The sequence below is a fragment of the Charadrius vociferus genome, unplaced genomic scaffold (assembly GCF_000708025.1).
Source record: "Charadrius vociferus isolate BGI_N301 unplaced genomic scaffold, ASM70802v2 scaffold304, whole genome shotgun sequence".
NCBI classification, from domain to species: domain Eukaryota; kingdom Metazoa; phylum Chordata; class Aves; order Charadriiformes; family Charadriidae; genus Charadrius; species Charadrius vociferus.
Window position 1 is genome coordinate 526,995 of NW_009648042.1, and position 14,547 is coordinate 541,541.

At 40.4% G+C, this 14,547-nt stretch overlaps 1 protein-coding gene across 1 annotated transcript in view; it reads left to right on the forward strand.

The window, feature by feature from the left end:
• Window positions 1-10,921, forward strand: part of IPO8 (importin 8) — a 44,874-nt gene extending 33,953 nt beyond the window's left edge. Inside the window, exons 22-25 of the mRNA XM_009883638.1 lie at window positions 6,794-6,999; window positions 8,470-8,703; window positions 9,384-9,500; window positions 10,202-10,921. Coding sequence (XP_009881940.1) covers window positions 6,794-6,999; window positions 8,470-8,703; window positions 9,384-9,500; window positions 10,202-10,209 — 565 coding nt within the window. The 3' untranslated portion in view covers window positions 10,210-10,921. The remainder of the gene's footprint in view (window positions 1-6,793; window positions 7,000-8,469; window positions 8,704-9,383; window positions 9,501-10,201) is intronic.
• Window positions 10,922-14,547: the final 3,626 nt, after the last annotated feature.

Genomic DNA, 14,547 nt, shown 5'->3' on the forward strand with positions numbered 1-14,547 from the left:
TGTTCGCTATGCCCAAGTCGGCCTCCAACTGTCACATCCCCAACAAGTCCTTCTCTGTTCACAAACAGCAGGTCCAGCACAGCGTGTTCCCTAGCTGGCTCGCTTACCAGCTGTGTCAGGAGGTTATGCTCAACACACTCCAAGAACCTCCTAGACTGTTCCCTCTCAGCTGTATGGTATTCCCAGCAGACATCTGGTAAGCTGAAGCCCTCCACAAGGACAAGGGCTAGCAAGACTTCTCCCAGCTGCTTATAGAATATGTTATCTGTCTTTTCATCCTAGTTGGGCAGTCTAGACAGACTCCCACCATATCTGCCTTGTTGGCCTTTCCCTTGATTCTGACCAATAAACACGCAACCCTATTATCACCATCATTAAGCTCTAGACATAACACTCCCTAATGTGCAGGGCCACCCCACCACCTCTCCTTCCTTGCCTGTCCCTTCTGAAGAGTTTATAGCCATCCATTGCAGCACTCCGGTCATGTGAGTCATCCCACCGCGTTTCCATGATGGCAACTACATCATAGTTTTCCTGCTGCACAATGGCTTCTAGCTCCTCCTCTTTGTTGCCTATGCTGTCTGCGTTAGTGTAGATGCACTTCAGTTGGGCTAATGTTCTCTCCACCTTTTTGCTTGGAGAAGCCCTACTTCCTACCTGACTGTTCCCAGACGCTGCAGTAGTTTCTAACCCATCAATAAACCTTGCGTCTTTGCTGCCGCGTGGATTTCATAAGCGTACTGTCCCACAAACATTGGTACACCACCCCCAGGCCCATCTCTAGCGAGTTAAGTGGGATGAGGAGGAAAGCGCTGTAGTTTGTAGAATTGCAGCATAGACTACCTTATTTCAGGTCTGCACGTTAATTCTAGCTGTTTTACTAGAATGAAAATCACTTGGAGATACAAGAGAAATTGCCTGCTTTGGTGTATGCAGGCTTTGTGCAGATTCCCTGTTCGTGTCTGTATTTGAAGGTATTACCATAGCAGTCTCTCCTGGAAGAAAAAAAAATTGAAAGTACTAAATTAAATGGATAAAAAGCAGGGGGAAAAAAATCTCTTATTCCTTATAACAGAAATGGACAGTTCATATTATCACAAGCATTCTGACTTCTTCTACCTGCTGTGTATGCGAAATGCGTATAGTATGTCCTGTATCTTCACATAAATACACATCTTATCAATTAGAGGGGTTACCTGAGTTGGTGACAAAGAAGGCATAAAGGACCCAACGTCCCTCATTTCTTCTGGAGTGCCAGTGACTGAAAAAGGGCACCTTTAAGTCTAACTCTCCCATGTCTTGTGGGAATATTATTGTTAATTAATAAATTATTTTTAAATCTACCAACTTTAGAAAAGAACAAGACATTTCAGGATTTCCATGTACTGATTTTTTTTTTTATGGCTGAAGCAAAGTTCTCGAGATTCAGCTCTTTGTGCTGTCATTTTTTTCTGCATATCAAATGCTGAATGCATACAGAGACAGTATGAAAGAAGAGATACCCTATAGGTGGTAAGCTTGTCATTCCTTTTTTAAAAGAAATAAAAAGTGAAAGAGATTTCTAGCTTTAAACAGTTCGTCCTGGAGCATTCAGTGAGAAACTAGTTTGATCCAGAGGGGAAAAATACTGCAGATCTGACTAGGCTACAACCTCAAGGACTCCTGTGAGCTACAGCTTAACTTTCAGTTCTTTTTGTGTTGCTTTTCAAAAAGCATGACCTACTGCAACTACTGTTCAACTAAATTCTCCTTTAGAGATGAGACAAAAGTTGACAAACCCTGTGAAAATGAAACGTGGAGATCATGAGGCTGGATTCTGCTCTGACTCTGCGCTTGAATGGCAACAGAAGATTAAAATGTATCTCTTTTCATCTGCTGCTACCAGCAATGAAAGAAATAGCTGTAATATTGTTTAAATCTAAAAATCACTCTTCCTTCAGTGCTGCCTCCTCAATATGTGGCTTCCAGGTGTAGGGGTTTGGCTATAGTACCGCTTGTTAGGCAGCGTGGTGTGATGTGAGGGACTTCCTTTCTCTCAGGACAGCTTCTGCTTCTAGAAGACCATTTGTTTTAGTAAGGGTAGTAAGGGTCATCATCTGAACAGCAGCCAGATATTCAGAGGCCTAACAGAACAGGAAAAGACAGAAATGCAAACAAAATCTGGCTTCCTTGAAAATTTTCCTTGGGTCGACCCTTGCAGACTTCATGTCTTCATCACTGAAGACGGTAGTGGGCACTCTGATTTGTACAGTCCTTTTTCTCGCTAGCCGTCATTCACTGCTGCTTTGGTTTACAGTTAGACTGCTTTCCATCAAGAGGCAGTTTTACACTTAAATTCAAGTCAGTTGGAAGACTCACTGATCCTAGAGAAACTGGAGAAGACCAAAGTAGATCCACCTCCAGGTGTGAAGGACCAGGTCAATCTTACTGCAATTTGTCAGCCGTGCAGGAAATCTGTGACTTACTGCTAACGCTGACTCTTCGAGGTGCTTTGTCCACTTAAATCTCACATCCCTCTGTCCTCCTTCTGCTCCTCTGAAGTCCTAGCACCCGTAGATCCTGCTCTGCCAGCAGTAGGGTTGCGCGTGACTGCATGCTCTCAGGCTGGAGTCAACCGTGTTTGCCAAAAGAGTGCAGTATTTCTTGAGCAGCACTTGTGAACACATGAGATGGAATCCATGGGAATAATACATCTTGAGGGGGAAAAGGAGTAACGGTAAGATACGTAACTGTTCTTCCATGTTAGTAAAAATATGGAAACTATTTAAAACTGACTAGGTGTTTGGAATGTTAAAAATGATCCAGGCAAGGAGAGCTCGGAACTCATTGCAAGACTGTGCATAAATCCACTATGTCATCGTGGATATTACATATCTGTGCATGTGTGCCGATAGTGCCCATGTACCCCAGTATATTGTATTTATTTATTTATAAATGTTTTCTACAATAGCTTCAAATTGGATAAAAGCAAGAGACTGAAAAATTGTTTTTAGAAACATTTGTCCCTTCCTGCTTTCTGCCTTTTCCCTGACAGGCTGAAATTTGAGTGAGGATTTTGCATGACTTATGCTTACTCTCATACTAAAAGTTCTGTGGAAACTAGGGTGAAAGGAAAGTCTAACTTGCTTTAAAAAAAAAACTAAATAAATGAATTTATTTTTTTTTTAGAAGCTGAATAGGGGGATTTATTTGATAGGAGTTTAAATAGTTAGAAATTCTAGTTTTCTCAGAGTTGTATATAAAATCCCAGTCTTATATAGGAAAACAGGCTTGGTTCCAACTTTGCAAATAGAAGGAAATGGCTAATTATTTGCAGTTTGTCCCGGAACTGGATTGATGTAATAGAAAGCAACTTGATCCTCACATAAAGGAGTACAGCAACCCAGTAAAGAAAAGGCTTAGTGATTTCCCTTTGAAATCCTTTCAGCTCAGTTTAAAACGCAGAAGATTCTTAGATCTTTTTGTCCTGTATTGGAAGGAAGTGTATTAGCAAGAAAAAGTCCTGTAGGTTATGAAGACCACACACAGCTTGTTAAAAATAGACTCGCCTAGGAGTTGTGCATTGCACTGCTGTGTGTTGCGTGTTTAGCACTCCAGGCTTGATGCACCATTGAGGAGGCAAGCAGAGTCCGTGATCGTTAGGGAGGACCATTCTGTGCTGCTGAGCAAATAAGTATGGATCTCCAAGGAGAAAGCACTAAGGAGAATTGTATCCAGGCTCCCTCACACAGACGGAAGGGTGCTGAAATAATGAGCCTTTTGAAAGCAAAGGAGTGGTCCTGAAACCATTCTTTGCCATTACGGAAATACGTAAGTGACGTAAAACTCTGTATTGCTTGTTCAGTCTTGTGGGTACCTGATATAGCTGGGGCGTAGTAGAATGCTGAACTTCAGGCAAGGCGGATGCTTGTCCCGCTGTTTGTCTCTGCTGGCAGGTGGAAGAAACAAGTCTCCTTCTGGCACAGGTTCATTAAAGATGGCTTGATGCCTGGATTTCTGCTGTCCTGCTGGGCTTTCTAATAACATGCAATTTCTGAAGACGTGTTCATTCTTACAGTTTCTCTGTTTAGAAGCTTGAAAATGGAGCATGACAAATATGCTGTATTTTCTGGCCATTTGGGCTGCTTCCTAATGATGACTCCCTCTCAAACAGCAATGCTTGATTCTTGCACTTGAATTTGCTGTCCAGAAAAGATAATTCAGTATGAAGCTAAGCCACTAATTACTAAGATTTTTTTCACTTTTTACTGTGTTGCATTTTGCAGTTGGCATTGTGTAACGGTACCTTTTTCAAATGTATTATAAAAGGTGGTGCCAAGTGTCATTAACTACTCTGGAGTATGTACATTGCAAATGCTTCATTATACATTTGGGGCTTGAAGAAGTTTCATGGCTTCCCAGTGTTAAAATGCAGGATGGATGTCTTGTGCATAGATTACAGAGCTTTGGTCAAACTTGGATGAAGGTGCTGGCAGTAAGAGGAGGTAGAGAAAGTTCTTTCTTTTTGTACTTGCAGCAAGGACAACTCTCCCAGAAAAGCTATACTTCATTCATAGGTGGCATCGACTTTAGCTTGGATTTTGGCCTTCACAGTCTTGGCATGACAGCAAATGGTGATGACCTTGTTTTCAACACAGATAAACTGACATGAGTAAGGGGTTTATTTTTTTTTCGTGTGTGTGTGAAAGCAGACCCTGTTCCCTCGCTCAGTTTCCTTGGTTGGTTTGTATGCCCTCTTTTGTGCCCCATTCCTTCTGAAAATAAGTATTGCAGTGAGCAATGATGGAAGGACGCTCTTTGTCTACTTGCATTTTGGTACATTTTTCAACACGTAATGGAGCAGCCAAACCCAACGTGACAAAGCGTGTCATTTGATATGCTAGTTGACTTTGTTTTTCTTGGAAGGTCTTCTGTGATCATAATGTTACGCGTGGTCATATATAATTTATTGTTGTTGTCAGTGGAATCACTTCACTAAGTCCTAATAAGACTAACAATGTGGGAGGTGTAATGAAATCCCTCCAGATCCCCAGCCTTGTTTAAGCACATGTAAAGTTCAGAAAGCTGTAATCCATGATCACTTGTATTACTTAAAGAATATTATAGTTCAGTAGCATGTTACACGGGATCTTTGGTAATGAAATTGTAAGCACTATTAAAATTGTATTTCTATAGCAATTTTTGAAGTGGTGGATCAGGCTGGCTGTTCTCTTGTAAGCTTTATTGCAGTCTCTGGTGCACATCTTATTAGGTTCTTCGCTCTCAACTTGTATCCTCTTCATTCCAAAGTAAAACTTACTCAGTAATGTAATTAACTACTGAGAGTCTGCAGGATGGCCATTTTCTGCCGGCTCTGGAGGTTTGCTTGGTTTCTGTAGGTCTTGCTGAAACTTCTTGCTGGAACTGCTTGTCCTGCAGAAGGCTTGCGCAGAAGCTGTCAGCATCAAATTGAATAGTTCAAATGAAACAAGCTCCTCTCAAGCCCTTAATAGCAAAATACCATAATCATAGCATCATAGAATGGTTTAGGTTGGAAAGGACCTTGAAGATCATAGAGTTCCACCCTCCCTGCCATGGGCAGGGACACCTCCCACTAGACCAGGCCAGGTTGCCCAAGGCCACATCCAGCCTGGCCTGGAACACCTCCAGGAATGGGGCCTCAACAACCTCTCTGGGCAACCTGTTCCAGTGCCTTACCACCCTCAAAGTGGAAAAACCTCCTAATGTTTAGTCTAAACCTGCCCTCTTCCAGTTTATAGCCATTCCTCCTCGTCCTGTAACTACATGCCCTAGTAAAAAGTCTTTCCCCAGCTCTCCTGTAGGCCCCCTTTAGGTACTGGAAGGCCACAATAAGATCTCCCTGGAGCCTTCTCCTAAATATTAGAGAAGAGTTGAATACTACTGGTGTTTCCAGTAAAGGAGAACCAAAGAATATCTGTAGAGGCAGTTACAGATTTTTTTCCCTGTCTTGTTTGCAAATAAGTTCTATTTCTGGAAGTGAAAATCAATTCTTACTTTTAAGAGCATAGGCTCTTACCTAGTTTCCTGGCTATGGTCACATAAAAATCATTCTGCTACTGATTTCATGATTTTCTTTCTCTTGAATTATCTATAGTTCGTTTGTTTCACTGGAGATCTACTTATTTGCAAGTTCCCTGTTTGAGTGTACTGCCAGTTATTCTTGATACAGTGGAATTATTTCCCTGCTTTAACTGAGGTTAGCACTGTGTCTCAAGTTAGTGTTGGAAATTGGATGTATAATACAGCCATTCCAATGGATTCTTAACCAACATGTTTAAATACAGCTGGCCCTGTGGCACTCCATAAATGCACCCTGCAATTCAGTGCGTTCCTGCTTATCATTACTCTTCACTAATAGTCTTTTTGCTAATTTCAATCCATGCAACAGTACTGCTGTCGAAGCCAGGGCAAATTAATTTTCCATCCTATTTAATGATGATAATCTGTATCAAATGCTTTATTAAAGACAAGATATTCTACATAATTATTAAACAGTATTTATTTAGCATTACAAGGTTTGCATTTGGTAATCAGAAACAGTTGTTCCAGGAATTTGACCAGTGCTTGAAAAGTATTTAATTGTTATAGGACAGATGCTTTCCAGTGGGGAACTTGCATTCAGAGCAAAGGAAATGATGTGTTTAGGAGCTTCGGACATAGAATTTGAACATAGTCTCTGTGACATTGTCTTCTGCCATGTCAAGCACCAGGACACTAGACATCCTTGCAGTGAAAAATCCAGTTTTTGTCTAACAAGTGTGTATTGTTTCAGACGCCACGACAGAAAGATGTGTATTATAGGATTGAGCATCCTAATGGAATTGCAGAACCGACCGCCTACCGTGGATGCTGTGGCTGCCCAGATTGTTCCTTCAATCCTCCTCCTCTTCTTGGGCTTAAAACAAGTTCGCAACTCACGAGAACTCACAGAACATGAGGATCATGCTAAACGTGAAAAAAACGTTGCAGAAGATAATGGTAAAGTCTCCCCTTTTCACATTGTGGATTTTGTTTAATTTAATTTAAAGGGGGTAAGAAATTGTGGTTCATTTTTAAGACTCATTAGTCAGCTGGAAATAGCTCAGCTTACTGGGTGCTTGAAAGATCACCTTAGGAATTCATTTTTCCTCCCAAAATGGAATCAGAATGTTTCGATGTATAACAGCTAACACTTTTTGAAAGGGTAGTATTGGTTTAAGAGCAACAATAAAACTTGCAAGTCCACTCTTCTGGGTTGTGAATATGCTCCATCCTCTCCCATAGGCAGCAGGAGTTTCCAGGTCTGCACTAGTTATATTCTTGATTCCTGGAAAGAAGCTGTTCCTAGTACCCAGCTGTTTGAAAGATGTGTTTGATTGAACTTTGAAGGAAATCCTAGCAAGTCATCTTTGTCCAAATGGAAAGTGATTTGCAAAGTGGAGTTTGAGACAGCTGAGGCTCCTGGAGTAGACAGACCTTTTACTGCTGTGTCTGCCAGAAGAAAAAAAAAACATCAAAGAATACCTTGTGGAGGAAATTGTGGGGAGTGAGTTTCACACAGCATTGCAGGCAGTTATGTGTGGCTGTATTTGGCTTGGAACAGGAGGTAGATGGTTTGAGGTCTGAAATTAGGTTGGATGTAAGCAGATTATGTAATCCACTCAAATTTCACACATGATTGTTCTGTAATGGAATTACAGAATTCTTCTCAGTGCATTGGATTACAGTATGGAAACAGCACGGTAATTTCCAAATCTCTCTCCTTTGATTCTGTCCCTGCTTGTTGCAGATGTGGTCGTCTTTATTCTTTCTAAACTGTTAACACAGGAAGAGCTGAAGGTTTGGACTTGGAGGGGGATTATTTTAATCTTGGTTGTAAATCAGAAATATTTTTCCTTAAGTAAGAAATAGCAATGTTTAGACTTGCATGTTGGAGTTGCATTTAATTCAGGATGTAGTAGTTGTTTCATAAGCAGAATGGAAGGTAAAGCTAAGCGAAAGATGCTATTTTAAGTTTGTTCGAATGAAGGAGCACTCTGAAGAACAGCAGGCAGCATTTGGTTTACATCTGGTGTTCTCTTTGTTTTGTGTCAATTTGTGAAGTCTATGCAAGTCTCTATTTGTTCGCAATTTAAAAAGCACAGTGATGGAGCACTTTGTCAAAGATATTTCCTCAAAATTTTTGGATCCTATAATTGCACAATGGCTGAATAAATGAAAGAAGAATAAAGATGGCAGTTTCGCGTTCCCCAGGTGTGCTGAGAAACAAAAGTGTAACTGATCTTCAACGGAGGAAACATTTTAACAGCCTCATTTTTCCAATTCTTTGAAGATTTTGGGGGAAGGGTGTTAACAGGTAGTCCCCTTTCCAGCCAAAACCTAGATTTATTAATTGTTCTTCATTCATAAGTCATTGTTTTCTTATACTTTTTAAACTTTGTTTTACAAAACACATAAATGCTTTTGCAGAAGAGATACCGAGTGATGAGGAGGAGACAAATGAAGTGAGCCAGGCAGTGCAAGAGAAACATAGCGGAGGAGGAGGTGATGGTGGTGGAGGTGGCGAGGAAGAGGATGAAGACGATGATGATGATGACTGGGATGAAGATGCATTGGAAGAGACTGCTCTTGAAGGGTTCAGCACACCTCTTGACCTTGAAAATGGTGTTGATGAATACCAGTTTTTTACACAAGCACTTTTAGGTGTGTATTTGCTAGTTGGCAGAATGATACAACATGATGAAATCATTTAGAGATGTTTATGATCATCACCGGGAAAAATCCTTTTCTTTGTTATGAGTAATAATTTAGATTATTGAAATTGGAAAATGTGATCTTCCTTTCTAATGTTAGTCCTAAGATTTTTTGGCTTACAAGTACTGCGAAAAACAAATGGTAGCAAATACAGCCAGGGATTAATGCTCTTCACGTTCTCTTTCAGAACTTTTCAATCACAGCCTAAATAAGTGGGACTTGGTCACTAGAGGGACTCCTATGTATAGAAATATTTGTCACTTTCTAGATGTTAAAATCATAATGGAGAAATTTTTTTCTCCCTTTCCTGTTTGACTAATCCTGTTGCTTTTAGTTTTGATATGAGTTTTAAATTAGAAGATTCACTTCATCATTGTCCATGAATAATGGCCACATGGTTAACTTTCTGTTTCAGAAAGCAGAGGATGTAATTAAGTTCTCTGAAAAGAATTGCCTCTATTACGGTGGGGATTCTGTGCTAAGAAAACTGACAGGAATAGTGAACCTGTTTTGCAGTGCAAATTCTGTTTTAAAACCAGCCAGGGATTCTGTGTGTTTCATTTTGTTCTTCTGAAATTAACTTGCAATGTAACCTGATAACCACTTTTCATCCCTTCCCGTTCTGACAGCGGTGCAGAGCCGAGATGCAGCCTGGTACCATTCGCTGACAGCACTGTTGAGTGAGGATCAGAAGAAACAGCTGCAGGAAATTCATACGTTAGCAGAACACCGGCGAAATGCTGCAGGTGACTTGCTTTTCCGTGACCATTTTATCTGTTGCAGGGATGTTGGAGCTGCAGCTAATCTGTAACAACAGAGAGAATAAATCTCTGTGCTAATTAACATTTCCTGAGAAGCACGGGTAGGATATTGTGCTTAAATTATCTCTTGCCTGGAAGTGTGTGCCATTCAGAGAGATTACTGTTGCTTCTAATTAATTGCCTTCTCATTGGCATGTGCTGCTGTTTGAACAGGGTATGAACTAGTTTTGCACAATCTGACATTTGGAATGAAGAGCAAATGAAGGCAATATCTAGCTGTCAGCCAGGCATTTGATGAAGATTACTATAGATTATTGTGTGTTTAACAGTTTTGTAACTTTTGAACTGCTAACATTACCTTCACAGTCAGTGCAAGGTTTTAGATGTTTAGAAAGTTTGCATCGTGGAAAATAAATTCAGATTCAATCAAAAACCGTGCAGAATAGTGTAAGAGACTGATTCCATAGAGGATTAATTTCTCAGCTCTGTTGCAGAGGTGTGTGCATTTATGCATTTAGAGAAAATCTGTGTGTAATTTATTACTGTCACTGCATTAAGGGAATGAAATTTTGACTCAACCAACAGTTTCTTCCACAACTTTGCATTCTTAGCTGAGCTGCATTGTCTCTGGCAAAAGCGTTCTCTGTAGACTATTTTTCATATCCTTTCCCCTCTTTGAATTCTAGGGACTTAAAACAATAGAGTAACAAAGTGGCTACACGTTTGACAACAAAGGACTGATCACAGCCTTTAACTTTGCTGGAAGTACTCCTGGTGGCAACTGAAGGATCAACTACAAAGGTCAATGGGAGGGGTCTCATCATTACATTTTCTTGACATCATCATGACTTCTGAGTGATAGGGAAAGGTAATTTAAAGCTGCTGAAGGTTTTCTGGAAAATAGCAGTGTGCTTCCCCCACCAGAATGCTCTTTCTAACCAGCTACTGTAATGTACAAATTCTTGTGGTGTTTTTATAATTTGATGGACTTAAAGGAAACATTTGTCCTCAAGGAACCTGAATGACTGGGAGGGGCCAGGCTGCATCTGATTGAGTTGCACTTCTCAGGTTTTTGCTGCGCAGAATTGATAGATTCATATGGATAACAGTGCCTTCTGTTGTACATGGATTGCCTGAACAAATGGATTTTGGAGTGCATTATAATTTTTTAAGTGTAAGGACATTTCTTGATACACTGTAAGCCTTGGTTCCATGTTTTCTTGTCACCTGCTTTTTACTACTCAGTTTAATTGTTCATTGGTTGCATACACATCGCTGGATTCTGAAAATTATCTCATCTTCACTATTTGGTGCACACCAAATGTGTTGAAGGAGGTGTCTGTTGAAGTTGCAAAGCATACACTGGTTACATCGAAGTCTTAATAAAATTGCAGATTTTCCCTTGATGCAGTAGTCTTAAATTATTTCTCTTAGCCATGAAATCAACTCACTTGAGTTATGAAGGAATGCGTGGCAGGTGGCTACCCTAAATCTACATTGATATTACCTCCTGCCCGGATAAGTCATGTGGCCCTCGCATGTAGGTGTTCTACATGACAGCTTTTTATTTTCAGTATTTTTGATGAGTATTGGATTTTACTTGGGATTTTATCAACCTCTTTTCTGTTTCTATTAATTCATTACCATTCCAGTGGTAGTACTGAATAATGTGATACAAAATATTTACGATATTTTATCTTGATAGAAATAAAACAGCTCCAAACTTATTTCTTCTTGCTCTTACACTTCTGTGGTTGAATTTCTGGTCTGCATTCCATTTGGCTGTTCTTGTCCTGAGCTGAAATTTCATTATATGCCAGGTTTTTTCCTAAATTTCAAAGAGTGGTTTCTCATAAATTGAAACACATGTAACAAGGTGTTTGTGAATACGTTCATTTAGTGAGAAACTGATAGCAGTGCTAATTGGAATAGGTACCCCTCCTTTAGATCTATTTGGACCACAACGGTGTAGCCAAAATAAGTAGGAGTGCTTTAGAATGTGAAGTTTGGATTGGAGATAAAATGTTTAGAGCAGATTTTGTCTCTATGTGTTAATTTCTTTGTGACTCAATAATATTTACCAAGCAATTTTAAGCACGTATTGATAATGTATTTCTTTAGACCAGTGCCTCAACTGAAAATTTGAAGCCCTTCCCATACCCCATCAAATTTTCAACAACTGTGAGAATTACAGGTTGCTGGCCCTGCACTGTGCTGAAGCTTTCATTTTTTTTATACGTGTCAGTGTAATTATAATTCAGTCAGATAAATCTGAAGTGCTCTACAGCTTGGCTTTTGGAAAAGGCCAAAGTGTCTCTGCCTGTTCCATGCCCCATCCCCTGAAATTTTCTCAGCCTGGCAGCTGTGGGGCAGAAAGTGCCCCACTGCTTTTCTTTTTCCTGCACCTTGGTGTCAGACTCTCTCTGCTGATGCTGCTTTTTTTTTTTTTTTTTTTTTCCTTCCCACAGCAGCTGCAGAGTATAGTTGGCCTGGTTTGTGGAGGTTTTTCACTGCTGCTACTCACTTAATAGCAACAGTGAAAATTTCTCACTTGTAGGTCTGTTGTACATACGGAAAATTATGAGAGTTCCAGGGTCTGTATTTCCAAAAGGGAACAATATATTGAGCTGCATTGGACAGGCTCTTTAAGCTCAAGCAGCACAGGGCCGGGACATCCTTTATTTTGAACATCAGGCCATGAAAATTATAGGTCACTTTTGCTAATTTAGGCCTGGGGGTGTGTTGACTGAGACAGTAGGAAGGCATTGCATCCAGTTTGATGGCAAGTTTCTCAGAAACCACAGACGTTTTGAAATCCTTCATGAATTTAAGAAATGGTTTTTGGAAGTTAAGGGCAACTTCTTTCTTATCTGACGAAGTATTAAGCAGGTAAACTGTTTAAGTCCTTTATTATTTTATTTTAAAAAATGAGATTGTCGAGTTGGGTTTGTTTCAAAGTCTATTTGCCTTCTCTACACTGGCATGCAGAGTGGAAGAGGGATTTATTTTTCTTCTGCTAATGAGGTTGCTTGCAGTCACAAACTAATATTTAGGAGTTAATGTGTTCAAGGAAAAATCTGCTTTTGCATAGCATCATCTTTGTGTCACTCGGCTGAACTATGGTTGCTCCCTAGTTCTGCTTCTTGTATACTTTTCAAATCAACTGCCAAGAAAATTTCATCCAGATGTTTTTTACAAGGGGTTTAATCAGCGGTGTGGAGTTGGGAATCTTTGTTGTCTATTTTGCAGTGGGGGTCAGAGATGTCTGAAGGGATGGCATGTAAAAAGGTTAAATGCCCTTACCTTCCCAGGAGATTCATGAGCAAATGTTTCTACTGGCAAAAGCAAATGTTAATTATTTTATTCCTTTTTTTTGAAAAGGGATTTAATCCAAAAAGATTTATTGGGCTCTAGCCTCCACTTTAACATATGGTTCTCTTTTTAACATGATAAATATCCGTTTGTACATGATCATAAATAGGTAATGGATTTTAGGGATTTCTTTCTGAGCTGTGTCCGGCTTTGTACTACATTAAAGGGAGAGTAACACAAATGTGCATTACTGTCTCACTTTGAAGCCAAGGTAATCATGGAATATCAGTTGGCCAGCATCGGCCAACCAAGAGTGATGTATTTGCTGTTGGAATTGCAGAGAATCATGAATGTATTGTAAAATAAAACAAAGGCTGATAACCGATGACCTATGTTGCCCCATGCCTGTGTTCCCAAAGTGTGAAGGTGACTCTTATGGGCACCAGGGGGGGCTTTACATAGGAAATCAGCATTGTGTAGGTTATAATCATAGCAGATGTTAACTTATGTGATAAGCTGCTTTTTCAGATAAAATTAACTGATCTTGGGTATTGAATTGCATATGCTGCTTTGTCACTCTTAAAAGGAAAACAAGAATCACCACGTTTTGGCTGCTTCTTTTTGCTTTCTCTTTCAAAGTTCAAGTACTTGGTTTGCTTTCGTAACAAAGCAAAGTCTTTAATTAAAATGGCCAGCTTCAAAAAGAGTGCAGAATATCAAGCTAAAGAAAAAGCTAAAAAAACCCAACAACCCCAAAACCCAGCAGACCCCCCCAAAAAAACATGTGTGCGCAGTATGATTGAAACAAATGTGCTTTGGGAGTGTAAGTCAAAATATGTAAAGAATGTTGCACAAAATGATACTGTAAGATTCTTTGCGTTAGGGGGAAAGGCTGCCTGCGGTGTGTCAGGGAGACATGAAATGAACTGCTTTAGGACATGCCCTTGCCTATGAAGTCCTGGCAGTTTGTGACTCTGGATTCCATCACACATTGTAAAGAAGAGAAGGTAGGACAGCAAAGGATTTTAGGGTGTTCATTTTTTTACTATAAAGCAAGAGTCTGTCCTGAGACTTTAGTGAGCCAAAGGAATTGTAGACAACATGAATCATTAACTGTCTTTTGTTTCCAGAATACTTTTCAGCCTTTTTTCTTCTCTCCTTTCCTTCCCTTTGCCAACCACTATGTTACCAGCTATTTCAAGGGATATTCACGAAATCATGGAATTTTCAGAGTTGGAAGGGACCTCTAGAGATCATCTAGTCCAACTCCCCTGCTAAAACAGGATTGCGGAGAGCACGTTACTCAGGACTGCATCCAGGCAGGGCTTGAAAACCTCCAGCGAAGGAGACTCCACACCCTCCCTGGGCAGCCTGTGCCAGTGCTCTGTCACCCAAACCGTTAAGAAGTTTTTCCGTGGGTTTGAACGGAACTTGCTATGTTCCAACTTGTGCCCGTTGCCCCTCGTCCTGTCACTGGGAACCACTGAAAAGAGTCTGGCTCCATCCTCCTTCAACCCACCCTTCAGATACTTGTACGCAGTAATAAGGTCTCCCCTCACCTCAGCCTTCTCTTCTCCAGGCTAAAGAGTCCCAGCTCTCTGCCTTTCCTCATAAGGAAGATGCTCCAATCCCTCAGTCATCTTAGTTGCCCTTCGCTGGACTCTCTCCAGTAGTTCCCTGTCTCTCTTGAACTGGGGAACCCAGAAGTGGACACAGTATT